This window comes from Hemibagrus wyckioides, linkage group LG11, assembly GCF_019097595.1.
Source record: "Hemibagrus wyckioides isolate EC202008001 linkage group LG11, SWU_Hwy_1.0, whole genome shotgun sequence".
Lineage (NCBI taxonomy): Eukaryota > Metazoa > Chordata > Actinopteri > Siluriformes > Bagridae > Hemibagrus > Hemibagrus wyckioides.
Genome location: NC_080720.1, coordinates 13,856,219 through 13,883,629, shown reverse-complemented (window position 1 = coordinate 13,883,629; position 27,411 = coordinate 13,856,219). Strand labels below are relative to the sequence as shown.

At 37.7% G+C, this 27,411-nt stretch overlaps 2 protein-coding genes and 1 long non-coding RNA gene across 21 annotated transcripts in view; 1 reads left to right on the top strand and 2 right to left on the bottom strand.

Moving 5' to 3' along the window:
- The window catches only part of dlg1a (discs large MAGUK scaffold protein 1a), a 125,943-nt gene extending 124,524 nt beyond the window's left edge, over positions 1-1,419 (bottom strand). For 6 of the 11 annotated variants that reach the window (XM_058401953.1, XM_058401957.1, XM_058401955.1 and 3 more), the window contains exon 1: positions 876-1,418. In XM_058401953.1, coding sequence (XP_058257936.1) covers positions 876-894 — 19 coding nt within the window. In that variant the 5' untranslated portion in view covers positions 895-1,418. Of the gene's footprint in view, positions 1-875 lie in introns of all 11 variants that reach the window. The other 5 variants (XM_058401949.1, XM_058401950.1, XM_058401951.1 and 2 more) reach the window with 2 other exon arrangements.
- Positions 1,420-17,561: 16,142 nt separating this feature from the next.
- ptmaa (prothymosin alpha a) lies at positions 17,562-21,131 on the bottom strand. The gene is made up of 5 exons (XM_058402246.1): positions 20,964-21,131; positions 18,736-18,810; positions 18,529-18,619; positions 18,306-18,376; positions 17,562-18,184 (listed from the first exon to the last, which is right to left on the bottom strand). Exons 1-5 carry the CDS (start codon positions 21,006-21,008, stop codon positions 18,146-18,148), a joined length of 321 nt encoding a protein of 106 aa, XP_058258229.1. The 5' UTR covers positions 21,009-21,131; the 3' UTR covers positions 17,562-18,145.
- A 151-nt stretch (positions 21,132-21,282) lies between these two features.
- Positions 21,283-27,411, top strand: part of LOC131361256 (uncharacterized) — a 32,922-nt gene continuing 26,793 nt past the window's right edge. For 6 of the 9 annotated variants that reach the window (XR_009205987.1, XR_009205986.1, XR_009205988.1 and 3 more), the window contains exon 1: positions 21,283-27,369. This is a non-coding gene — a long non-coding RNA (uncharacterized LOC131361256). The remainder of the gene's footprint in view (positions 27,370-27,411) is intronic. The other 3 variants (XR_009205981.1, XR_009205982.1, XR_009205980.1) reach the window with 3 other exon arrangements.

The window sequence follows — 27,411 nt, the reverse complement described above, 5'->3', positions numbered from 1 at the left end:
ACCCTGTGCATACTAAGAAACGTTCCTTACATCACTGCACCATTACACCATGACCACCGTCCACTGATTCGTGCTGTTGATGCCTAATTCTGACCCTACCATCTGGAAGTCACGGTAGAAATTGACTCATCAGACTATGAGACATTTTTCCATTGTTCAGCTGCCCAGTTTTGGTGAGCCTGTGCCCACTGTAGCCTCATAATCCTGTCACGGGCATACAAGAGCAGAACCTGGTTTGGTCTTCTGCTGCTGTAGCCAGTCTGCCTCACGCTATAATGATGTTCTGATTTCTGTGACGGTTTTCTGCTCACCGCTGTTGTAAAGTGTAATTATTTGAGCTACTATAGCTTCCTGTCAAGCTCATGAACTCTCATCAATAAGGTTCTTCCTGCAGAATCACCACTCACTGGATGTTTTTTTTTTTTTTTTTTCAGTTCCTGGCCCATTCTGTGTAAACACTAGAGACCGTTGTGCATGGAAATATCAGATCAGCAGTTTCAGAAATATACAAAGCAGCAGGTCTCGCACCAACAACCACACCATGGTCAAAATCACTGGGATGTTCAAAGGAAAAAAATCACAACGTTTGCTTGATTTGAACATTTACTGAAGCTATTCATGTATATATGTATTGTCCTGCTGCCACATGATTGACTGGATAACTGCATGAATGTGCTGGTGTGACTGGTGAGTGTGAATATACATACAGATGGAATAAAAGAAACTAAGAAAGAAAGTCTCACAAACACGGTGTCACACCAACATCTGCATTATTAAAAGAGCATTGCAGTGTTAAATTCAAGAAATGGCAATGCCATTTGAGTACAGGACAGATGCACAAAGTCTAATGATGTAAATTATCATTGCAATCTCACCTTTCTTTCTCACCGGCATGATCACATCCAAGAGATCAGGATCAAGTGAAACACTCAGTAAAAAGGCTAGAGTGATTCCTCTGAACCATTTGAAATAGTAGATCCTTAATAATAATTCAGATGTCTGTATAAACAACTGTTCACGATGCAATGACAGTAAAGAGTGAAATAAATCCTTGCAACTTTTTTCCGGAGTGAAAGCAAGTTACTCCGAACAAGACTCGCTGAAACACACTGATAAACCTTAGGGGGGAAAATGAATGGATTAGAGTTGTTACAGTTATACAGCGCGTATAATAACATGCATTAAAGCACACTCTCCAAACTTCCTAGATTGATTCTGTCCAATAAGAAAAGCGTCCTGCAATGCCACGGAAAAGTTTTTGGCAATTAGATCAGTGATCAGAAATCCGTCTGTAGTCGCTCCCTCGAGTCCTGCACGGTCCTGTGGCAAACTTCTCAGGCTCTGCCCCTCCTCTACTGTCCTATTAGCTGCCTCCTGAAAATCCAAACTTTCCTCCAAAATGGCGACCTGGATATGGAAATGAATCACAGTGAGCCGACTCCCAAATGTCCCCTTGACTACCTACGTAGGTGCACTCTGTAGGGCGTGGATTCCGCGTGTTCAGTGTCGTAGGCAGTGCGTTATTTATCCCTCAAGGAACTAGTTTAGGGTGCGGATAGTCTAGAACCGACGCTGTTAGTTGACAGGAAAAGTAAATCAAGATTAGATGCTTATGCGTCTTTCCTAAATTCTTAAAAAAGTTAAACAAATGCTTTTATTGTTTAGTAATACGTAGACATTTGCTGACAATAGTATAGGTACGTTTACCGCTAAAAACTCGACAGATTCTAATAACATGAATAGAATCCAGTAGCTGCCAATTAGCATCTAATTTGCATAATGTTAATTGATGTGTAATTATGTGAAAGCACAGCGAAGTGATACTGGCCTATTTTTTGTTCGTGTTTTGTTTTTTGTTTTGCTTTAGTTTGGGGTTTTTGTTTTGTTTTGTTTTGTTTTTGATAGAATGCAGATATAATGAACAAATAAGACTAAGTGTAGTGTCAGGTGCCACCAAGACCCAAACAGGAAACCTCACATCATTCGTTCAATCGTCTTCAGTAACGGCATTATCCTGGTCAGGGTCACAGTGGTTCAGGGGCCTATCCTAATAATACTGGGTACAGGGTGTGATAATTCACCCCAGCTGGAACACAAGTCCATCTCAAAGCTCTATACCGTTCTCCATTACATACTCATTCACAACTAGTGGCAATTACTGAAGCCAATCCACCGCATACCTGCATGATTTTGGATGGGGGAGGAAACAGGAGAGCCCTGAGGAAACTATGCAAAAAATGCTTAGAACATGTGAAACACCAAACAGAGTACAATGAGCTCAGGATCGACGTGGGGACCCTTTTGGGGGGGTTTTTTCAGCAGGGGTAGAGATGAAACTGCTAGTGTAATAACTTTTTAAGAAAGTTCAAAATGTATAAATAGGAGTAAATAAAATGAAACAGTTATAAATACATAAATCTTTAACTCAGTGTGTGTGTGTGTGTGTGTGACAACAGTGATTAGTTTTGTCAACAATATGAATATAACATATTGAAGTTTGAGAGAGAGAAATTTGGGAAGGACAAAGTGAAAATATAATGAGCATGACAGTACCACATTCATGACATTTTTAAAATGAAATAAAAGACAACACAAATGAAACACTTCATACATTTACACATACTACATTCATATGAAAGGATATTTTTTAGGTGCCAATGAGATAAATTATTGAGATATCTGCATTTGGTATGTACTGTATATATAGGCTATTAAATCAAGGATCTTACATCTTTATCCTCTCCATTGTTTGTGACATTCATATTTCATTACTATTTTGTGTAGTGTATAATGATGGAAAGAAATATCATCTGAAAGAATAGAATAAAGTAATTTTTCATAGTTATAAGTTATAATGGCATATTTGAATTGGCCATTATTAAAGCTGTATGAGTATTTTGGTCAAGAAGTATTTTTAGTGCTAAAGGTAATGGCTACTTCAGTGTCCACATGCTGCCTTAAATATAATTGTATAGTTGATCAAGTGGATTCAATCATAAGAAAACAAACGTTTTTATTCCTACAGTGTTCGACCTTTCCATCTGTAAAGCTATTTTGCCTGAATCCAGTTTGAATAATTAGCCATAGAGAGGTCTGTTAACTGTCAAGCACAATATGCAAAATGTTTTGAAACTGAGAGCTGGTTGTCATTTTCCAATACAGAATGAAATGCTTTTTCTTTGTATATGTTGGTGTAATGTTTATATCAGCTAATAGAGTTCATTAAAGTTGAATAATAATTTAATAAAATGACTTGACTTCCATTAGTTGTATTAGTCTGTGAGATGCGGCTGTGAGACATGAATGCCAGTCACATGAGTTCAACACAATGGCAGTTTGGGCGAGATGAAGCCTGACACACACGCAGAGGACAGTGGTCTCTTTTTTCTCTAACACCTAAAGGACAAAGCAGTTATTCAATAGGTTTACAAAGAGTACAATGATATGGGTGATCATAGTGACAGGCGAGAATGTTGCGGAAAAAAATGAACTGCTGGTCTCATTGTAGTATTAAGTTGTGGTAATGTTTATTTATTTATTTATTCTATTCAAACAAATTCTCAAGCCATCAATCATTTAATTATCCAAGGCAACTGAGAAAACGTTTATAACTCAGAGGAACTAGAGCATTCAGAACATAGTGGACCAATATGTATGTATAAAATCAGGGGTTCAAATTTAGATTGAAATAAAAAACAAATCAGTGAGTGCAGAATGTCAATTGAGATCCTACATTTTGTTACAAAGCAGGAAAGGCGAAGAAGGAAAGGTTTTCTTTAAATCACTACAATTTCTTTAGATCATCTAGCCTAAGACTGAAAGACTGAATGGAGCTGGTGAGGTCAGCTGCTTTAATGACTGCTCATATTCCTTTTTGTTTATTTTAACCATATTTTCTTATTACCTTGGCTGCCATCAATTACAACAGAAGCACTAGTCTATTTTATTGGTTTACAACTCACTTACCTACTGTTGTTTTTAAGCATTTCAGTACATGTCATATTGTGTTGTTGTGTTGTGTATGTGACAAACAATATTTGACTTTGAAATCATCTGTAAATCACTCTCTGCTGCTGAGGATGGCCCAATGTGTCATAATAGATCACTAAGATTACTGTGGATGGCAATGTAAAAACATAAAGACAACTGTGTATGTTCTTTCTTAGATACCATTAGGACTGCAATCACTACAAACAGTTTTTCTCTCAGGTCTCCATCATGGGACAGTTGACAACCTCAACAAAATAGAGTATACATTAAATTAAAATTATACAGTGAGGGAAAAAATTATTTGATCCCCTGCTGATTTTGTACATTTGCCCACTGACAAAGAAATGATCAGTGTGTAATTTTAATGGTAGGTGTATTTGAACAGTGAGAGACAGAATAACAACAAAATAATCCAGAAAAACACATTTCAAAAAACTTCTACATTGATTTGCATTTTATTGAGTGAAATAAGTATTTGACCCCTTTGCAAAACATGACTTAGTACTTGGTGGCAAACCCTTGTTGGCAATCACAGACGTCAGACATTTCTTGTAGTTGGCCACCAGGTTTGCACACATCTCACATCTCAAGGAATTTGGGCTCACTCCTCTTTGCAGATCCTCTCCAAGTCATTAAGGTTTTGTGGCTGACCCTTCAGCTCCCTCCACAGATTTTCTATGGGATTAAGGTCTGGAGACTGGCCAGGCCACTACAGGACCTTAATGTGCTTCTTTTTGAACCACTCCTTTGTTGCCTTGGCCGTGTGTTTTGGGTCATTGTCAGGCTGGAATATCCATCCATGACCCATTTTTAATGCCCTGGCTGAGGGAAGGAGGTTCTCATCCAAGATTTAATGGTACATGGCCCCGTCCATCGTCCCTTTGATGCAGTGCAGTTGTCCTGTCACCTGGGGATGGTGTACTTGGGGTCATAGGCAGCATTCCTCCTCCTCCAAACACGGTGAGTTGAGTTGATGCCAAAGAGCTGGATTTTGGTCTCATTTGACCACAACACATTCACCCAGTTCTCCTCTGAATCATTCAGATGTTCACTGGCAAACTTCAGATGAGCCTGTACATGTGCTTTCTTTAGCAGGGGGACCTTGCGGGCGCTAGTGGATTTTAAATCTTTCATGGCGTAGTGTGTTACCAATTGTTTTCTTGGTGACTATGGTCCCAGCTGCCTTGAGATCATTGACAAAATCCTCCAGTGTAATTCTGGGCTGATTCCTCGCCGTTCTCATGATCATTGGAACTCCCTGAGGTGAGATCTTGCATGGAGCCCCAGACCGATTAAGACTGACAGTCCTTTTGTGTTTCTTCCATTTGGGAATAATCACACCAACTGTTGTCACCTTCTCACCAAGCTGCTTGGCGATGGTCTTGTAGCTCATTCCAGCCTTGTGTAGGTCTACAATCTTGTCCCTGACATCCATGGACAGCTCTTTGGTCTTGACCATGATGGAGAGTTTGGAATCTGATTGATTGCTTCCTTCTGTGGACAGTGTCTTTCATACAGGTAACGAGCTGAGATTAAGAGCACTCCCCGAGAGTGCTCCTACTGTAATCTCAGCTCTGTACCTGTATAAAAGACACCTGGGAGCCAGAAATCTTTCTGACTGATCAAAGGGGATCAAATACTTATTTCACTCATTAAAATACAAATCAATGTAGAACTTTTCTGAAATGCATTTTTCTGGATTTTTTTTGTTGTTATTCTGCCTCTCACTGTTCAAATACACCTACCATTAAAATTACAGACTGATCATTTCATTGTCAGTGGGCAAACGTACAAAATGGGATCAAATAATTTTTTTCCCTCACTGTAATAAAGTTATAAATGACTAAGCTCATAAGTTCCTGGCTACATAGTTACATCTTTTGACCATATAGTACACAGATATAGAAGGGAAATGATTTATCATTGCACTCTCCAGTGTCACCCACATAAAGACGGGTTCCCTTTTGAGTCTTTTTCCTCTCAAGGTTTCTTCCTCATATCATCTTAGGGAGGTTTCCTTGCCACTATCACATCTGGTTTGCTCATTAGTGATGTATTTTTACAAATACCCAGAATTTGTATATTTCTGACAGTGTACATTGCAAAAAAAAAAAAAAAAAGACAAATAAAATTGCATTGAATTGAATAGATGAATACATGCATGCCAGGAGTCTTTACTTCTGTGATGTATCCTAACTGAAAAACATTTTTAGAACCAACAAAGAGTGCTTCTGAGCCACCCACTGTGAGTCTGTTTGTGAAAACAAGCTTATTATATTTGCTGCTAACCAACAAAGTCAGCACTTCGAGTATATGAAATATTTCTGACGTATTTTACGCATGTATTTAAGCAGCTATTGTATAAAAGTTGTACAAAGCACACTTTGTTCATTGACTCTTTAAATGACAGTTAATCCAACAAAGTGTGTCTTGTACTTATAATCCTGTGTGTTTAAATATACATTTATTCAAAAGAGTACCAGAATGAAAGTTGCTGCTATTCAGTCATTTGTAGAGGATTTGTAAGGCTTAAAAAATAACTTGGTCTTGTTTATTACGTTATGGAGTTTCTATTAAATATCCAAAGACAGTACATTCTGTCTTTGTAGAGACACTGCTAAATCCCAAACACATGAATTCAATAACTTAATGAAAGGAGGCTTTGACTACAATGAAAACAAATTCGCAAGTGATGATCATTATTTTATATCCTCAAGCAACAGGAAGTCTTAAAGGACGACATTCTAATATATCAGAATTTCAAGCTTGACTCTCCAATTCCTCTTATTAGTAATGTTAGTAATATTCATGCAGTTGTTTTAAGTTCCATCGAAATATCTGCCAACCAGACAGGTCATGTATCGTCTGCCATGTTCATATATATATATATATCAAACATAAATGAGAGAAGAAGATCAAGAGAACGTTTTTGCCCAGAGATCTGTTATCATTGTCATGTTGGTTCTTGGCAGAACAGAAAGGTGACATGTTTCTGATCATGATATTATTAATTCCCATGTGGCTTTATTTCTTTTCTGATCTACTTCACCCTGGACTGTGTATCACTTCTTATACTCGAAAAAGCAGTAATTATGCAGAGCGCTAATCATTCACAGTAAAACTGATAGATACCTTTATCAAACCTCACTTAACAGGTAGATACTCACTTACAGATAATTTATCTGATGTGCTTTAACCCTGAGTGAAAATAATTAGACTGGTCAGAGGATAACCAATCCGTCTCTAAATGTAAGGCTTCTTACTTGGATTAAATAAAGTACCATATGGTGGCCAAAATCAAAAAGTCAATTTAATGGATGTTGTTGAGGTACAGACTTGATTTACTCGGCCACTAGTTGTTAATTAGTAACGAAGGCAAATCTGGATTTACAGTCAATCTGGATTTATAATGTAGTCTCAGTAATCCTGCTGTAAAGCATGTACATGTTTCTTTGAAAAGAGGTATTACAAGAGGAACTGTAATTAGGAGAAAGCATTTAAGAGACTATATTAATCTATATGTTAAGATTTAAGACACAGAGCAGAGTGGGAGAGAGCTCTCTGTTAATCTCAGATAAAATAACAATAAAGGAAATAAATTGAATGTCAGTGCAGGAGCTTTTAATTAAAAAACAGACATGTGTTCACTGAGTCATGACGAGGGAGAGGGATTGTGTGTCATGACACACTGAACAATTTAATTCAAGCCAGGTGATGCGGTTTTGAAGGTCACTCCATTCTAGAGGTTGAAGTAGTATATAGGGTTTTCACTCAACACCAGAGAAAAAGCATTTGAATTGACTAAATCATTAGTGTAAATGCGGCTAACTAAATATGTGTGAGTGGCACAAAATGCCGAAAGCATGTGTTTCTAAGTGAACAGACCCAAACGTTTATGATGATTCATATCAAACTTGAAGAAATTGTTTGAAATCTTTAAACAGGAACAGATGTTACAAACTTCCTGAGGAGAATAAGTTGACACATGGTAAATGCTGAACACCACAAAATACAGCATCATGCTGACACAGAATCTAGTGTCAAGAGCACATGATGTGATGGTTTAATGAATCGTCTATTGCACCTATTGTCTACATCCAGAATTGTTGGCATCTGCTGGTGAAAACACAATGGTGTCATTAATAACATTCATGAAACATAAGCCTGTTTTCTGGCTAATCCTTTTAGTGCAATAAGCACGGGTTATTTATTATTATACCCATATGTACATTGTTAAACAAAATGTTTCCTAGTTAAATATGAACCATGCTGACTGAACAATCATTATACTTTTGTTGTAAGTCTTTGCTGAAGAACTGAGGGATCGAACTGAAGAATGATCCAGGGCCCTACTCACTATACAAACAAATATATATGCAATAAATAAATGGCTGTACAACATATTAGGTTTTACTAATTATAGTAGCGCTAGATTTTGCCCTTGTACTTTATTAAAAGTCATACTGCAGTGTTCCTTTACTTCCTTCTGCAGTTCTCTTCAAATATTTGACTCCAGACAGCAGAGACTCAGTTGATTCTGATATTGGTTGATATAAATATAGTAATATAAAATAACTGGTGAGGTGAAACTCTATATAACTTTGCTGTTATCTAGTTAAAACCTTTGGCCTTTTGGAAAATAATGTTAGAACACATTCACATGTGCACACATGAACCTAAATTTTAGTAGGTCATAACAGTTATTATCCATCTCTGGTCACAATATGAAAAGAAAAATATAAACTGCTGAGTTTATGCTTCCACCAAGTGGTAATGTCTGCATATTACACCGTTTACCTTTTGTAAACTAGGGAGGCCTAGGAATTCACAACATTTACCACTTTAAAAAAAGAAATCCAAGCAATTTAGCATACATGTGTATATATTTATACATACATAGTGTCCCATAAGTTACCCTGTATGTATAAATAAAGCATAAATCCAGCATCTTTTTATATTTTTATAGATCATGATATGTCAGTGCAAAGAACAAATAATAATAATAATAAAAAAAAAAAAAAATAATAATAATAATAATAATAATAATAATAATGTGTGTATCTATTTTATATATAATAAGTTATATCATAGACGTTTTATTACAATTAAATTACCATTGTATACATAATTTATAGTCTTTAATTTCTTTATAATGAGATTGCCTTTCTGTGAAAGAAAATGGAAGTCTCTGAAATTAATATTATTTATTTAATCATTATTAAGAATTACAAGTGAGTTATTCTTCTTGTTTTACAAGAATTACAGGTGAGTTATTCTTCTTGTTTTAATTATTACAATTCTTTATCATGTACACCTATCAGGAATAACATTATGACCACCTGCCTAATATTTTGTTGGTCCCCCTTATGCTGCCAAAACAGCCCTGACCCATCATACACTGTGTATTCTGACACCTTTCTATCAGAACCAACATTAACTTCTTCAGCAATTTGAGCAACAGAAGCTTGTTTGTTGGATCGGATCACAATCACATCACAATTTGGACCTTGTCAAACTCGCTCAAATCCTTACACTTTTCTGCTTCTAACACATCAACTTTGAGGACAAAAGGTTCACTTGCTGCCTAATATAGCAAAAATTGCAGGTGCCATGATGAGGAGATAATCAGTGTTATTCACTTCACCTGTCACTGCTCATAATGTTATGCCTGATCGATGTATTAGCACATTACAACAGTACACCTTGAACAATGTAACCACTTAAAATGAATGTAAAACTTTTACTTTTACTGCCAGACAGGCAGTCAGAAAAGTCAGAGAAAGTGAAATTAAAACACTCAGACATATTGTACTTTGAGAACTTTTTCAACAGTTCTCACTGATGAGCTGCTGATTTGAGAACATATATTCTGAAGCTGTTGAAGTTGTTGTGAGAGCAGTGTTACTGAGTCGACACTCTCTGTCTGACAGCAGTGTAATAGGATGTGCTGTCACTCTGCTATAGTGTTCTTTACTGGCAATAAAAATGCCAGTAACCTGAATTACATCTGGGACTAATCATAGTGTGCTTCTACGATGACATCCTGACAGGAGACTACTTTCATCTGCTTCTTTGTATAGGTGAAACCTGATCAGCAAGAAAACTTAGGGAAGTATGTTCAGCTTATGCAACAGTTTATGCTTCCTTATTTTACATTTCCGATTCTTTAAATGTACCTTGTGATTGTCTCTGGATTCACAAAGAGATAAAAAAAAAAAAAGGTTCTTTATGCATCTGGATGTAGTGTTACTTTTTTTCTATATCCTTCATTATGATTTTTTCCAATATAACCAATTGGCACAAAAATGATTTAAATTTAACAATTTAATCTGTCATTTTATCCATGAAACATTACTTCTTGGTGATACTTCTCGGTGTATTTAATCTAAAAACATAAAAATATGCAATATATTTTTTACTACTCTCCAGTCCAAAAGGACAATAAGAAGGTCACCTTTATTAAACCTCAGCATAATCAAATTATTTGCAACATGTCGGTTCCTGTGGCTGCAAAATATCCAACATATTTTTAAATAATTGGTTAGGAAAATGAAAAGAGATAGGAGGCTCCAAGCATAGTTGACCCATTTTACCTGGTGGCCCAGTTTACTGGAGTTCACCCTCAAAAGCACATAAAGTGGATAAGAGTATAATATGGATCTGAAGACATAGATCTGAAATAAAACAGGCATTGATTGTAATAATGGTGTTCAGTATTTGTTCCCTTATGTAGTATTTGCAACTGCTGAACCTGCAAACATATCTGAATTATAGTCCATTTGGAAACGTGAGTTTGTATGTAAACAGATTAATTCTGCCACCAGAGGGTGATATTTATCCCAATTCTATGTCCAGCCATCCATCCTTTTTCTGTAGCACTTACCCTACACAGGATAGCTGGGAGCCTGCAGACTATACCAGGGGACTCTAGGCACAAGGTAAGGGACACCCTGATGGGGGTGGCAAATCATCGCTAGGCATAATTCCCAAGAGAAAAGACCTGAAACAATGAGAGAACATGCAAACTGCATGGACACGGGGAAGAAATAGCAATCCACAAAGGTGCGAAACAACCAAGTTTTTATATTCTAAAAATGTATGTACAAAGTATTTTTGTAATAAATAATTTACCTCCATGTCCCTAGCTTAGAATTTAAGGTCAGAGAACTTTAAAAGTGCAATCAAGATGTTTATCATACTGTTGAAACACATAGTCTTGGACACATGTATCCAAATGAGCGATTTTTATAATTATAATATCGTAATATTTGGGATGTTTGACCTGATTTTACTATAAAACCTGTAGCTGCTCCAAAGTTGTTGAGGAAAAGTTGAACCTGTGATTAGTCACCTCATAATACCACCGCAGCACTGGAGCATATTACTGTATTCAAAAAACTGAAAGACTGCATCCAGGCAAGACACAACCACACAGATGTGCACAGCTTGGCTCAAGCTACAAAAGACATTTCTGTCCTCATAAAATATATAAAGTGTGTTCTTAACAAGATCAGGCCAAATTTCACAAAGGGTGCTTTTGTGTTTTTGTATTCATACATGTGAAAATTGACTGCAGAGATTCGGTGATCGGGAAATGGCCAAAAGACATTTCCAACCAGACATTTTTAGCAGCAGGGAGATGGCAAAGATCTTTACAATTCAATCAAGCAACTGAGGTTCTTTATTCGTATACCACATTCAGACATTTTTACAATTGTACAAACTGCAATAAGGAAGCTTTAGAGAAATCCTGATGTAGAATTAATAAGCGAGCCAGAGGCAACAACTCCTGACATGCAGAAGAAAACTTATGAAGAACCAGGCCACACTGAGAGCAGGACTCCAAATATTCCAAACATTAGATCTGCAATTACTTAAGAATTCTTTAAATCTTTCTTATATATGCCATTCTGTTAGAGTCTGTGGCCTTGTGTACAAGAGGCTTTGAGTTTCACAACAAGCATGTCACATTATGCCTTTAAATGTGTCTGATGTGACAACAAATTCACCAACAGCCAGGCGTCTGGAGAGCAATTACCTGTGAAGATATCAGCTTACTAAATTAGCACAAGAACCAACAACGAGTGACAATTTTCTCAGATCTGCTTCTGAGTGCCTCACACACTGTCTACTAGAAAACAAGTTTTGAATGTTTTTGAAAAACACAGCTACACAAAAAAATGTGTGTGTGTGTGAGAGAGAGAGAGAGAGAGAGAGAGAGGACACTACCTAAATTTTTCTTACTTTTATTTTTTCTTTCTTTCTTTCTTTCTTTTTTCCAGCTACACTTTTCACTGAAACTATGCTTTTAACTGACACGGTTTCAGAGGATTGCCTTGTCACAGAGTTAAACCAGATTGACAAGTATTAACCATTAATAGACATTAAAATCTGTGTCAGTACCTTGTACAACTGGTTCTGGAGTAATTACAGTTTAACTCATGTCCTTTACAGTTTTCCTTTTCACACAGCTACTAGACAGATAAAACAAAAATAAGACTCATCCTATTGTTACAACTGGTCTGACCTCTGAGCTTTGTAGTGCACGGCGTAGACATTTTCGCTCGAAGGGGATTCCTTTCAGATGTATAACAAGCTCAGGGCAACATTGTTACTCTATTTCTGATACACAAACAGCACAGAGCAATACATTTACAGCTAAATGTCTTACATTTAAAGGAGAAAATGTTCTTCCAGCTTTATTAATCTGAGGTTACTTATAGCCTCTACACTTATACATGCTGAGCTTGGAGGGGAATTCTGTCATATTATTTCATACAAATACCAGATTATTTTCTTAAATAAAGCTGAGATATAAAAACTGCAATATATGAGAGCTGAGAAATATGTACAGCTCGAATGACAGCCACAATCCTTATTGTATGACACCCAATTTGCACATATCTATTTATAAAGTTAATGTTTTTTGGCCTCTCTCAATCAGGCATCTTCCTCTATAATTAACTAGATGCTTGAAGGTATCTGGGCAGTGCTTTGTGCTTTGTGCTGCTTGTTATCATTTACAATGTACATGAAAGGACACAAATTCATCAAAGTCCTGTTGTGCCGTGTGCTGAAGAATGCAAATGAGAAAAAGCACAAGGCATCATTGCTATCTACACGCACATGCAGACGCTATCATTCACCCTGGGCATGACGAGTTGTAAAATGATTATACATATAGATACCTCATTTAACTACTGGACACACTGCACACAAATCTGTCTGTGTTTGCTGTGTCTCTGAAGTATTTAATTATGTTTTCAGTCTGTTAGATCTGTTTGAATGTCCATTTACTAGTAAGAAACTTAATTTCAGCTTGTCACAAATAAAGAGCCACAGGTAAGCACTATATCATCAAGATACTGTCTGTACACTGTCAAGTTTATGTAAGCGAGAGCCAAAAAAGGGATTTTAATCCACCACCAGGTGGCAAAAGTGATGCAGGAGGAGGTGCCACAGTGGCATCAATGCCCTCCAGAGGCGAGGGCTGAGTAGGCTGGCTGCTAAATACTGCAAGCAGAGCAGAGCACAGTGTGAGACTGGAATATATTCAGCTGTAACATTTTAGACTATTGGTATAATTGTCAAAATGCAGGATGCACGTGCCAGGCTTTCGGACTAAAATGTTATTCTGTATGAGCAGAAGTATAAGAGGCAATCCATTGATCCAACACATGCTAGACATGGGCTTCAATGTACCTGCATCTAAGCTCAGAGACTTTGGGAACCAATGGATCTTTAAGCAGGAGGAACTGTGAGGTACATGTAAATATGATTCCTGTAACTGGACTATAACATCCCATTGCTCATTAGAGCTTAAATTTTGGAACTGTAAGTAAATTTGCTCTGTGATTTCTCTCATTAATAAAATTACACATGAAATGAAAAGATGTTGTATGATATATATGTTGCTGTTTTGTTCAATGCTCTTAAGCAGATACCATTTGCGCCTAGCAACTTCATAGAAAATGAGTTGAAAATAAGACATGATTGTATCTGAATCTAAAGGTTTACGAATTTAAGACTCATGCAACTTAAGAATCATGCATCTTTATTTTGATTATCTTTTTTTTTATATATATATATATGCATGACAAACACTAAATTCATAATAACACACTTTCTTTTCTTTTCTTTTTTCGCCTTTTCTGCCTTCTTAAAGTTCTTGATCATGTGAGTCTACTGAATTATACAATAGAGAATATCTGGAATGTGTAATCATTTATAAAATCAATTATTTGCTAGCTGCAAGCTGGAAACACTTAAGTTCTTCACATAAAAATAAATAAATGAATACAAAGAAACAAGCTGAAGTAAAATACAAGACTTAATTATATATAGCAGCCACTGCAATTACGTTATGTCCTCACTGGCCAAGGACACATCAGAGGTGGTCAAGTGTTTCTGAATGCCAGCAGTGATCACCACAAGAGAGAGCTCCAGAGACAATCAAGAAATGATCACTCAACTGAAATCTTTGCTACACACATGCTCATGCATTAATACTCATTTATACCGCTTTCATTCGTTTTATTTTTGTCATAATGCCATTACATGTTCCAGCAGTGATTGATATTATGGTTTCCTGCTGGTATCTGCTAATAAAGAGGACACAACACACCTCCAGAGAGCAGATTCAGTCAGTCTTAATACTGTTGGTGTCTCTGTCCCACAGAGTTCCCTCAACACTGACCTGCATGCAAAACGAACCCACATATGCAAACACATTTCTGCATTCTGCAAATGTGTAGCGTCACCGAACTGTCATTTGAGATCAAAATGTTGACATCTACATCTGTATCCAATTTAACATTCATCATTCACGCATTCATCTTTAGTAATCGCTTTTTCCTGGTCAATTCAATCAAAGGGCAATTCATTCTACTTGACAGGTTTTCAAGAAGAATGATTAGGTGTGTCTTACGAAGGCACAGGAAAGATCACTGCGGTATAGGAGTAGTATGAAGAGTTCTTCTTGTGTACAAACAAGAAGACAAAGTGGTTTTGATGTCTTATGGAAGAGAATTTCTTTTCTGTTTAAGAATATTCAATTTGTGTCATTATTCCTGTTGTGACTGCCCACATTCAGATTAGAGCAGGAGTTCTCATTTACATTTACTGACTGTTATCCAGAGTGACTTGTAGTCTGATTTAATGGCACAGGGTTTGTTGATCTCCTTAGTACAGATTTCGATTTTGAAAAAAATCCAAACTATTCAGTTCATAGTTTGAATGTGTGCAATAATAACCTTGCTATTTTTCCCCACATACTATAAATTTATGCAGCTTGAAGTATATAAAATATACTCCAATGCATAACATTGTGAGCAGCTGCCTAATATTGTGTTGGTCTCCCTTTTGCTGCCAAAACAGCCCTGACCTGTCATGCACTGTGTATTCTGACACCTTTCTATCATCTATAACCAGCATTAACTACTTCAGCAATTTGAGCAACAGTAGCTCATCTGTTGGATCAGATCACATGGGCCTGCTTTCACTCCCCACGTGCTTCACTGAGCCTTGGCCGCCCATGACCCTCTCTCCGGTTCACCACTGTTCCTTCCTTGGACCACTTTTAATAGATACTGACCACTGCAGACCGGGAACACCCCACAAGAGCTGCAGTTTTGGAAATGCTCTGATCTAGGCGTCTAGCCATCACAATATGGCCCTTGTCAAACTCGCTCAAATCCTTACGCTTGTCCATTTTCCTGCTTCTAACACATCAACTTTGAGGACAAAATGTTCACTTGCTGCCTAATATATCCCACCCACTAACAGGTGCCATGATGAGGAGATCATCAGTGTTATTCACTTCACCTGTCACTGCTCATAATGTTATGCCTGATCAGTGTAAATTCAGTTAAGATTGTACCCGAGGAAAAAATAACCACTAGGGGGTCGGTGATAGACAGCAATTACATTGAAAACAGTGAAAAGTGAAATCTATCATCTAACATCATGTGAACACTCACCGGCCACTTTATTAGGAACATTCATGCAGTTATCTACACTGAAAAAAATGACTCATTGAATTTACTCAATTTTTTTAAGTGGCTGCAATCAATTTATTTTAGCTACATTTAAATAAATACATTTAGTTCACTGACTTTGAACTAAATTTATTTATTTAAATGTAGCTAAAATAAATTGATTGCAACCACTTAAAAAAATTGAGTAAATTCAATGAATCATTTTTTTCAGTGTTAATCAGCCAATGATGTGGCAGTAGCACAGTGCATGAAGAATGAAAAAAAACATTTGATTTCTCTGACTTTTATCATTGCATGGTTGTTGGTGCCAGATGGGAGGATTTGAGTATTTTCAGAAACTGCTGATTTCCTGAGTTTCTCACACACAACAGTTTCTAGAGTTTATACAGAACAAAAAAACAACCTGTGAGCAGAGGATTTGCAGAATGAAACACCTGATTAATCAGAGAGATCAGAGGAAAATGATCTGTTCTGAGCTGACGGGAAGCCTAATAATAGGTCAAATAATCACACTTTGCAATCATGGTGAGCAAAAAAGCATCTGAGAATGAACAATTGGAAACAAACTTGATGAGTGAGGCCATAGACAACACATACCTTGAGATGGATACAAAAGTGGAGGACTATATCAGGTTTCACTTCTGTCAGGCAAGAACAAAAATCCGAGGAATCATGGGAAATTCGAATCATGGGCACAGACTTACCCAAACTTGATAGCTGGAGATTGGAAAAAGAGCAGGTGATTTTTTTCCCCCCTTAATCTTCAACTGCTTGACATCAGGCAAAAATAAAAAAAATTAAAAAATGTTATCATAGTGCTTGTAATTCTCCTTTGTTTGATTTCTCTTCACTTATTCTTCAACTGTTAACATCACTAGGTATAATTCATTATTTTTCATCACATTTTCAATGATGAACATCACAGTGTAAACCTCACATTCGAAATGGATTCATGAGTTCTAATCATGTGACCGTTTCACCAGAAAACTGAAAATGAATTGCCAAAATATTACGGAAAACATAAATCATTAATATTGTGAGATCCCTTTAGATGAATGCATAACAGTAACTCTCTATAGTCTGCCAACTCATGAAGTGCTTGATTATACACTGAAGAGAGTAATCAAGTGTGAAAAAACACAGGGGAGGCACTACTCTGTGCTCTACAGCACCCCCCAGGAGCAGAAATGGGCACTACTGCACAACACAAGAGGTGGTGAAGGGGGAATCACTCAATACTGATTGCAAGAAAGAAATATGTCTACACAAAAGCTTAAGCTCAAAGAAATAAAGTGTACATAAATGGAAGAATTCACACAGCCAAATTTATTTAATTCAATATAATTTATACCGGATCTTGAGGTTTTAAGGCATGAATAATTTACATTGACGTACATTTCCCTGTGACATATTTCTGAAATATGTGAAGTGCATATCTGAAAATGATGCTCGGTCATGAGTCTCCACACCTGCGACATTAAAAGCTCCTGTAAAAAGTAAAAAATAAAAAATAAAATAAAATAAAAAAATAATAAAAGCAAAAAAATAAAAATAAAAAATACTAGAGAAAATAAATTAGGAACTCACAAAATAAAATTTCGATTTATTGTCGCACAACAATTTCACACATACATCAAACAGGCCACAATAGATAGCAATTTAATAGACAAGCAAGAAAAGAAAACTCTTTTCTTCAGCCTTGCCATCTCATACAAACCAACTACGTATGGTACAACTGATGTACATACACAAAGTACTGGAATGCTTTGAATTAAACGGCTTCGATTTTTTTTTTTTTTTTTTTTACAATTTCAGTTGAGATAACATGACATGGTCAGACCACAAGTAAAATCTATTTCATAGAGAGGCTTCAACTTCAAAGCACCGTTTGGTAACCAGAGATCACTGTCAAAAATGGCTGACCTCCTAACAATATGTACAAAAATATAAAATGTAAATAAAAATACAAACAAATTCTCCTTTTAAAGTATTTTGTAAGAAGGTAGAGCTTTGAAGTCTTGGTTGTTTCTACAAAATTTGCAGTTAGGTGTGTGTACACAGATGCTGAACTCTACTTGATGATGACCACATTTCTGTCTTCCCCAGAGGACGAGTTAAGGAGAGGAGGGTTGGGAGGATGTTCAGCAGGACGTCCTCTTTTAATCATCTTTCTTCTGCCTCTTAGTCCCCACGTCATCCTGGAAACAGGGTCACACAGGATTAGAAATACACAGAACATTTGCCGGGTAGTGTACAAATTTCCAATTAAAAAATAAAAACAACCAAAAAAAAACCAACAACAACAAAACACACGCTTACTTCATCATCATCTTCAGCTGCCCGCTTCCCTGTTCCTGCCTCAGCCTCGTCATCCTCTTCATCTTCATCACCTGCATCATTGTGACAGGTTTATATATGTGTATATATATATATATATATATATATATATATATATATATATATATATATATATATGCCATCATTCAACACAGCAGTAGAGTTATTAAATGTCAGTGGCACTTTAGAATATGCAGAGTCTCACCCTCTCCATCATCATCTTCATCCTCTTCCTCACCAACATCCTCCTCTTCTTCTTCTACTTCATTTTCCTGATCTCCATTTTCCTCGTTATCCTGACGAAACAGTGTCACTGTTAATTTGGGTGACGGAGAGTGAAGCATGCATCCATGTGAAATTGTATTCAAAAAGGAAACCTGGAGAAAAAATAGAGAAATGAAAGAAAACTTACTGCGTTCCCATTGGCTGGAGCGTCCTTTCCATTTTCTGCCTCCTCCTCCTCGACCAACTTTTTTTCTTTAAGGTCCTGGGTGAAATATGATACAGCATACATTACCATTTGCTCGTTTTAAATGCTGGAGGCTGCACGGTTCATGTTGTGGCTTGCTTTTTGTTTCGCCATAAAAAAATCCCGCTAAACTTCAGATCTCGAAGCCTATTGGACGATCAACCTTTCAATCTCCGCCCACTTGAATCCAGCTCACTGAAGTGGTGTAATCTGATACGTCGCTGGCCTTAGCGCCAACGAGCTGTAGTCCAAAGAAAATGATCTACATCATAGGTTTGGGGGAAGACACGCCCGCGCAAAAACTACAACTCCCAGAATGCACTCCAGAGATTATTTTAGCATAGCCAATAGGAAAACGCTGGAAAGAACAACCAGAAAGAGGCTCGGATAGATTAACCAGAGAGAGAGAGAGAGAGAGAGAGAGAGAGAGAGAGAGAGAGAGAGAGAGAGAGAGAACAATAGCGACATGTATATATCGTACAGGGGTTTTTTCCCCATTTATCATTCGGTGTTTGAATGAATCGTTGTAATTAATCTGATAATTATCTTATAGTTATCAGGTGTTAAAAAATAAATTCGTCCAGTGAAATAAAAACAAAAACATGTTCCCACTTTCAGAAATGGTTCATGTCCTAGCCTAGATATATGGGAGATCGCTCGTATTTATAAATTAAGGTGGTAATCCTTATGCTTTAAGCCGTTTAGTGCTACAGTTACGCCTCCTTTACACCATCCCCATTGCATTACATGCCAACGCTTTGTAGGCTTACACCAACACCATAAACGCTAGTGACTCAGATGAATAAATCTAGCCCACATTCTTATAGTGGAGGGGGAGTGTTAAAGTATCTTCTTATTAAATAATAATAATAATAATATCAACAAAATAACTGAAACAAGAGAAATCTACAGATCTGCACTTGATCAGTGGGCTAGATTAAACAGCTGAAGGTAAAGGCGCAATGCAAACACACTAACAAAGGACAACTGATCATTAAGCGTTATTTTACTTTCCATCATTGGTAACTTTGCGCTTTTTTCCCCCAACCAGGGACGAACTTTAAAATGCGCTTTTGAGAGGACCAGACTCGCATCCTGCTTGGAGCTGCGTAGAGCCGTTTGCTCTGTAAAACGCGTGCGTAAACTCACAAACCGCGAACAGCGCCAGTAACGAGTGACACAGGAACAGATGATATGCATATATTGTTTTTTTCCCCCTTTTTCAATGAAACGTCCGCTCCATCGCCCTGTCTCCGAAGTGCAACATCTGCAGCGCAAATTTAACCCGACAGGTAGGAAGCTACAACCTAGTGAGTGTCCGGGATCTTAAAAAAAAAAGAAAAAAGAAAAAGAAAACCAGGTCAGTTATGTATCTTATTCTGACTATCAAACTCCTGTTAATCATAATCTGAACTTCAAAAGAAATGCGTCATGCAGGATGCATAAATAAAATCCCCACGCGCGCAAATCCGAGCCAGATTATTTATGAGGCGCGCGCACGAAATGAAACAGCTACACGGAAAAAAAACCGACTGATTCTCATTTCTTTCCAAAAACACGAGGATTTAAGAAAGAAAAAAAAAACACAGGTAAGAACCGCGCGTTATGTGGACAAGCGATCGGTCTTTGGGCATCATTCATCATACAGAAGGAGACACGGAGGATTCAGGGAGCGCTGGGGAACTTGTCATATGGGAACGCAGGTGAGTTTAACGCTGAAATATAAGGCTGTGCGACCGGCGATCAATCACAAAGCGAAGGGCAAAAACACTCGATCACTTGTTCAAACGGAAGTTGATGATGTGATATCCAAGGTTGAAAGGTACTTTTCAGAAAGGAGGAACCGAAACGTTTCAGTAACAAAAGACTCCGATTAGGACAATGCGAGAGATCTGGGCTGCAAAAAAATGTATTTCTTGAAGCAAACCCAACTTCAGAGCGCATCTTATACCACTATTTCCTCCACAAAGTCTTTAGGAAAGAAAACGTTAGTCCACGTCAATGGCTTAAAAAACCCACCATACACTTAATTAAACGCTGTTCTCATTCTAGCACTTGTAAAGAAAATCCCTACTTCATATATGCAGCCTGTACCGTTCATCCTTTTAATATTCCCTAGACCAGTAATTGAGTGGATATTTAAATTTGTCTTTTTTTTATTTTAAACTTACCTTGGCGGATATTTCCGAGCTGGTGTCGACTTTTGTGTCAGCCATTTCTGTCCGAAAGTGAAAAATGTGATCCGGTCACGGAATAAAATAATGGAAAGGGGTGTCCAAGACCCGCTTCGGAAAAAATGAAGGTTTAGTTGGTGCCTGTGGCGAAACTCCTCCGCCAGCGGACCGCTTAATATAGACAAGTGGGTGGAGCCTGAAGGCGGTGGTGTCGAGAAGTGGGCGGGGCATCTGGCGGCGGCACAGCGACGCGGGTGGGATCAAAAGGCGGGCGGTGCTCACTGATTGGTTGAAATGACGAGATGTCCGTAGTCTATGTGTCTAATTCGCTAGGCTGGAACAATGGACAGTATTTCTACAGTGCTTACAAACCAACCTTTCTGGGTCACTTATGTGCCTATAGTAACTGTATTGCTGCTCTCCTGAGTGCTTGTGATGGATAGCTCAGGCTTATATGAGCTTCCTCACCTCAAGACGAAAGAGAGACGAGATCTAGATCTAAGGGGAGGGGTGTGTGTGTGTGATGACCTATAGACTAACAAGTCGTCCTCGTGTTTACAGATGACAATCAAAAACTGTTAAAATCATCTTACATAGGTTTTAGCGGACGCCTATCATTATTGCATGTGTTATTAGCCTGGATGTAAAGTGTAAGGCATACTATAAGAAAGTGCAACTTCGAAGTATATTCATTGGCCCGTAATTTGTTTGGTTAACTTGATCCACAGTAAGAACGTTATCATTACACATTGACTACACGAGTCCTGAGGGCTCAGACATTACCTTCTTATCACAAAAAGGGCACAGTGTAATAAAAAAAAAGCTGTCTAATAAACAAGGTCACATATTGGAAGACAGGATAATGTTGCAGTACTTTAGCACGACTGTTTAGTTAAACCTCCTCTTTTTGATTGATGTTTACTGGCTCCGCCCTGTTACTGAAATCTGCGCGAGGCGCTAACGGCTTGTTAAATAGTTCACGTTTGCAGAAAGCACTGATCTCAGAACAGTCTGTCGCTGTTTCTTATCATAGCCACAGATCGCTATGAGCGGGATGAAACTGATCCAAGAACGTTGTAAAAACAGAGCAGCTGTAACGCTCAAAACGCAAGCAGCGTTTTTTTTTTAATGAAAGAGAGAATGAGTACAAGAAATAATGCCAGTGAATTAATTTTCTGCCTTGCCGTTGCAACAATTCTGGTCCATCTATAAGATGGTGTCCATATTTTAAAATGTCTCGCTTTCAAATTATTGTTGCAACAACAAACATGGAGGACTAAACGCCTCGTGAACGAAAAAAAACCCAATTCAAATTACCCACTTCTTATTTCCGCTTTATGGATACCGTCCTATCATCTTAACGTCTCAACACGTTAAGTGTATACAAGTTCCTACTACACAGAGTCAAATAAATGAAAAAGAAGTTAAAATAGTTCCTCACCAAGATGGCCGACCAACGGCTCCGTATGGCGTCTTGAAGTCTCCTGATTGGATGAGGCAGTGGAACGAACGCAGGCTTGACGCTTTGCGAAAGCTGATTGGATGAAAAAAATGTCAATTATTCGAAAATACCGCGGGGGAGGTCCGTGGAAAATGTGGAGCTGGAATTCTTGTCTGGAATGGGTCTGGGTGATCTTTAAACGCACACGATCTTTATCATTATTTCATAGAAACTCATTTAAAATAAATTTAAACTTGTTATGTATTAACTTCATATACTGAATGCTATTACACTCCGAGAAGGCTATAAAACGTTCCTTTACACACCTTTAAGAGTTCAGCAATTGCATAAGTCTGTATATTTAAACTGATGGTGGAGGGTGTGTGTGGGGAAGGGGGGCGTCTAGAGTACCTGTAAAGTGTACCCTATACAGTACCTGTAGAGTACCTGTAAACCTTGCACTATAAGGTAATTAAAGTCCATCTACTTGCCTTAAATTATTTTTGAAAGGCACATTATAACCAGCTCAAAGATGTAGAGTAAAAGTCCTAAGTTTATCAATCCAGAGACATAAGTTCACAACTTAAACATGTTTATTTTAATAATAAACAATAATATAATTTCACAGAATGTAATAACTGTTTTTTTTCACTTACTCACCTTCAATACTGCTTTTGTGAAAGGTATTTTCACAAACTCTTGTAAAGTCATTTATTTAAACAGTTTATCTGACCACAAAACAGTGAGATCAACTGAAATATAGAGAAGTGAAATAGCATCAGTTTGTGTGTAAAACCACTACTGCCAAGTTTGCAAATTTTACTTTCGGTACTTTAGTCAGATTAATTTAGCGACTTTCACATTTTCCACTTTCACATGGGAAAACTTTCACTTTTATTTGCATACTTCTCCATATAACTGTTTATAGAGTAACTTGGTTTAAAGGTTTCTCAGTACTCTGTGGCTTTTTCACTTTGTCATGCAATGTGTATCTTTCTAGGATTCAGGGTCTGTAAGAAAAGAAAGGTTTATGTATTTTTTCTAAAAACTGCATACTGTCTATAAATGTACATGAACGTAAAGGTTTATTTATGTATGGGTTGAGGATTAGTTATAGGATTAGTCATCCACCCATATCCATCCAGCCATCCATCCATCCACACACGCATCCATCCATCCATCCATCCATCTATCCATCCACATTTGCTTATCTCTCCCCCGGTGGGAAAATAGCAACATTTTCAGAGTAACGACTACAGAAGTATACACTCCACAGGATAAGGTAGTGTAGCTCAATGTTGGTTCTGAAGGCTTGGAGGAGTGTGATTTCAAATCAAAAAGCTGCCACAGAAAACCAGTTGTCAGATTCTGTATTTAGATTAAAAAAAACAAAAAAAAACATCTGCCCAATGAATTAAAATGTAATGACACGCTTAAATACAAGTAATTATGGATTTTATCATCAGTGATGTTTTTTTTTAATTTTTGCATGATTAATCAAGGGTGGCACAGTGATGCAGAGGGTAACGTTGCCGCCTCACAGCTGCAGGGTCTAGGGTTCAACCCTGAGGTCAGGTTGATGCATGTACCCATGTGAGTTTCCTCCAGGTTATCTGCTTTCCTTCCATTTTCCAAAAACATGCTGGTAGTGGATTGGCGACTTTAAATTGCTCCTATGTGAAAATGAGTGTGTGACTGTGTGTGTGCATGGTGCCCTATGATGGACTGGCATCCCATCCAAGATGTAATTCTGCCTCAGGCCCAGTGTTCCCAGGATAGGCTCTGGATCCATCTCAACCCCAACAAGAATAAACTAGTCAGCTTACTGAAGATGAATGAATGAATGAAAGATCAACAGGTGAGAGTGATATTTTGACAAGAGTATGCAGTTTCTATAGTGATATTGGCATGGAAAACCAACCTGTCACTTAATCTGATCTGCTCTGTATAGTGTATACATTATTATTCTATAGAAGTTAGAATTATCAGGAAAAAAGAAATGGAAAAAGGCTTAGTGGCTGCCCTCTACTGAAATGAAAAAGAACACACACCCTCAGCATTCCTCTCTCTCTCTCTCTCTCTCTCTCTCTCTCTCTCTCTCTCTCTCTCTCTCTCTCTCTCTCTCTCTGTCTCTCTCCCTCTCTCTCTATCTCTCTCTCTCAGCTTTGTCTGGTCTAAAGTCGTACCATGAGAGGGCAGTATCTAGGGTCTGATTCCTACTATAAGGACTATTTTGAGTTACAATAATAGCCCGGCTGGAAATCCCCCTGCCTTGCTGCTGTCTGGTACGATAGGTCACGTGATTTTAACCAGTCCCAGAGGCCATGAGTTCTGACGGCCCTCATCTCCCCAGCTGCTCCTGCCCCCTACCTCCGAGACTCCCTTATTACTACTGAACAGGACCAGACATCTCTTGGGAGGAACATAAAGAGCCAGCATTTTATGGTAGACAGGCACTGCCCCTTGACTATGTTGGAGATTAACCAGTGTATTTATGTCATTTTAAATAATCTAGATAGATTTCTTACTGTCGTTCTCGACTTAATTATAAGTTCAAGTGACTCAGAGGAAAAATTAAGTATATTTATTAAATCATGCAATCAGCACCAGCACTAAAGCTGTCTCCTTTTATGAAACTGAATATTGTGCTAAATTATATGTATTGGTAAAACTACAACCTCACTGTTAAACCAGTTGTTCTTATGTGGATTGGATCCTATATCACATTTCTTGTATGCACATTTACATCTGGTCCTGGTTTAGAAACAGTGTGTGGTAGAAGGAAAGAAAACTCCATTGTGTTATACTATATATAGACACAACATGAAGACAATTTCGTGGGTATGTTTATTTTTAGCATTGAAATCACATAATGCCAGCACTAAATGTCAGTAGCATCCGTGTTTGGATCACAGCTTCATTTGAATTGAATGTGCTTCATAGTCAACAACCTTCACCTTAGGCTTTGCGCTGGACAATGAAGAACTTTCCAGGACTGTTTTTCTTCTCCTGCTTCCCCCTCGCTTTTTCTCTTCCACTGAAGTAGCAGCACTGCCAAGACTCAGCCCCACTGCCTCTTATCCCTCTCTCATTTTTCATTTTTATTTAAATATAGACTTCATTCTTCCTGCAGCTGCTCCCACAGTTTTCCCACAGCTAGGAGAGCAGCAGAAAGGCTGTCCTCTAAACCCGAGGCAGGATCATTCAGGCCGGGTGCACACTGTCCCCGCCCTCTTACCCACACAAACAAACAAACTACCTCTCCTGGAATAGACCAGCACATCATGCATAGCCATTGTAACTGCATTAGGGTCATTTCTAATTCAGTCTAGATCATCCTCTGGTTTTACTTATGAGTAGCAATGGAAAGGAGGAATGATAAGCTTGATGAGCTCAGTATGCATGCTTGCATTTCATCTTGGTATCAAAATCAATTATCAGATTACTTAATCTGAATTTAAAATCTTTTATGACTTTATTTGAATTTGTATGTGCAGAATTAAATCAAATTACAATGAGATTATATTCCATAGCTTGAATGATGATTCAAGCTATGGAATGATGATTATGAGCAGTGACAGGCGAAGTGAATAACATTGATTAGCTCCTCATCATGGCACCTGTTAGTGGGTGGTATTTATTAGGCAGCGGGTAAACATTTTGTCCTCAAAGTTGAAGTGTTAGAAGCAGGAAAAATAGGCAAGCGTAAGGATTTGAGCAAGTTTGACAAGGGCCAAATTATGTTGGCTAGACGACTGGATCAGAGCATCTCCAAAACTGCAGCTCTTGTGGAGTGTTCCCAGGCTGCAGTGGTCAGTATCTATTTTTGGCAGCAAAAGGGGGACCAACACAAGATTAAGAAGGTGGTCATAATGTTATGCCTGGTTGGTGTATAATCAGTTTAGAAAATGTAACTAAATGTTAGGCAACACAATCCACATTCACATTCAGTTTCAAATTCTCAAAACTCTACATCTGGGGACTTTTTGAAAGGAGTACTGTTTCAGTCAATGTCATTTCATCCAAAGGTTCATGGCAAGGTGGTCAAGTAGAAATTATTAACTAAACTTCACTTACAGATTTCAAAACAAAGTCATACATTTTCAGATTTGTAAATGTAAAATGTTGATGTGCTTTTCATGTAATCAACTCGGCTAAACATCATTCCCAGAGCGCATCAGAATGTTACTGTTAGCTGTTTGCATTAATTATATTATATTGTATTATATTATCCAAAATTATTGTTACTACTTAGGTTGAGGCTTGAACACCGAAGGTTTTGGAGTGTTAGTAATTTTAATATTTACTTATTATGTCCTGGTGTGGATAAAAACCAAGGTGCTGTGAGGCTCAAAATGAAACTAGAATTGTTGAACTGAGGCCTCAGTGTGATACGCAATTCCTTCCTGTGCAGTTTTGCATGTTAGAAAAACAGCTACTGCAGGTCAAGGCAAGTCAGCAGACTTTACCACATGAGCAAATATTGCACTCTAACGCAAAATTCATGTTGTGTTCTCACTGATCTTTATGTACGTATTTCTCAGCTAGTCTGTATGTGTATGATGTGTAGAGGCCATAGAATATACATTAGTCTAATGCCCTCTCAATATCACATGAATGATTTGTTGTTTAGAAGATCAGTTCTGTTCAATCATCCATTGTCTCACATTTGGTTTATCTGACACTGGAAACAGATTCATCAGATAATTTAATGATTTAATGCAAAATATTTAATGTCCAGAGCTCCTCCTGAACCAGCAAGAACCAACCAGATTTTCTTCTTCGAGTGCCTAGATGGTGCTGGTGAGCACTGAGAGCTGTGGGAATGCTACAAAGCTGCAGACCTCACAGTTTCAGCTCACATTCAGGGGTGACAGGTAAGAAGAGTGCTCACAGCTCATAAGTTCTCATCAGGCGTGACAGGACTAAATCATTATGACTACACTGAGCCCTGATTTTTAGGTGAGTCCATTTCTATACTGATATTGTGCTTAGCTTAAGACT

What these genes read in the sequence shown, in the direction of transcription:
- ptmaa (XM_058402246.1), bottom strand. Translation starts at nt 21,008, where the DNA reads ATGGCTGACACAAAAGTCGACACCAGCTCGGAAATATCCGCCAAG. An exon ending in GCTCGGAAATATCCGCCAAG is followed by an intron (nt 18,811 to 20,963) that starts GTAAGTTTAAAA and finishes TATTTCACCCAG; the next exon opens with GACCTTAAAGAAAAAAAGTT. An exon ending in TGAAGATGATGATGGAGAGG is followed by an intron (nt 18,377 to 18,528) that starts GTGAGACTCTGC and finishes ACAATGATGCAG; the next exon opens with GTGATGAAGATGAAGAGGAT.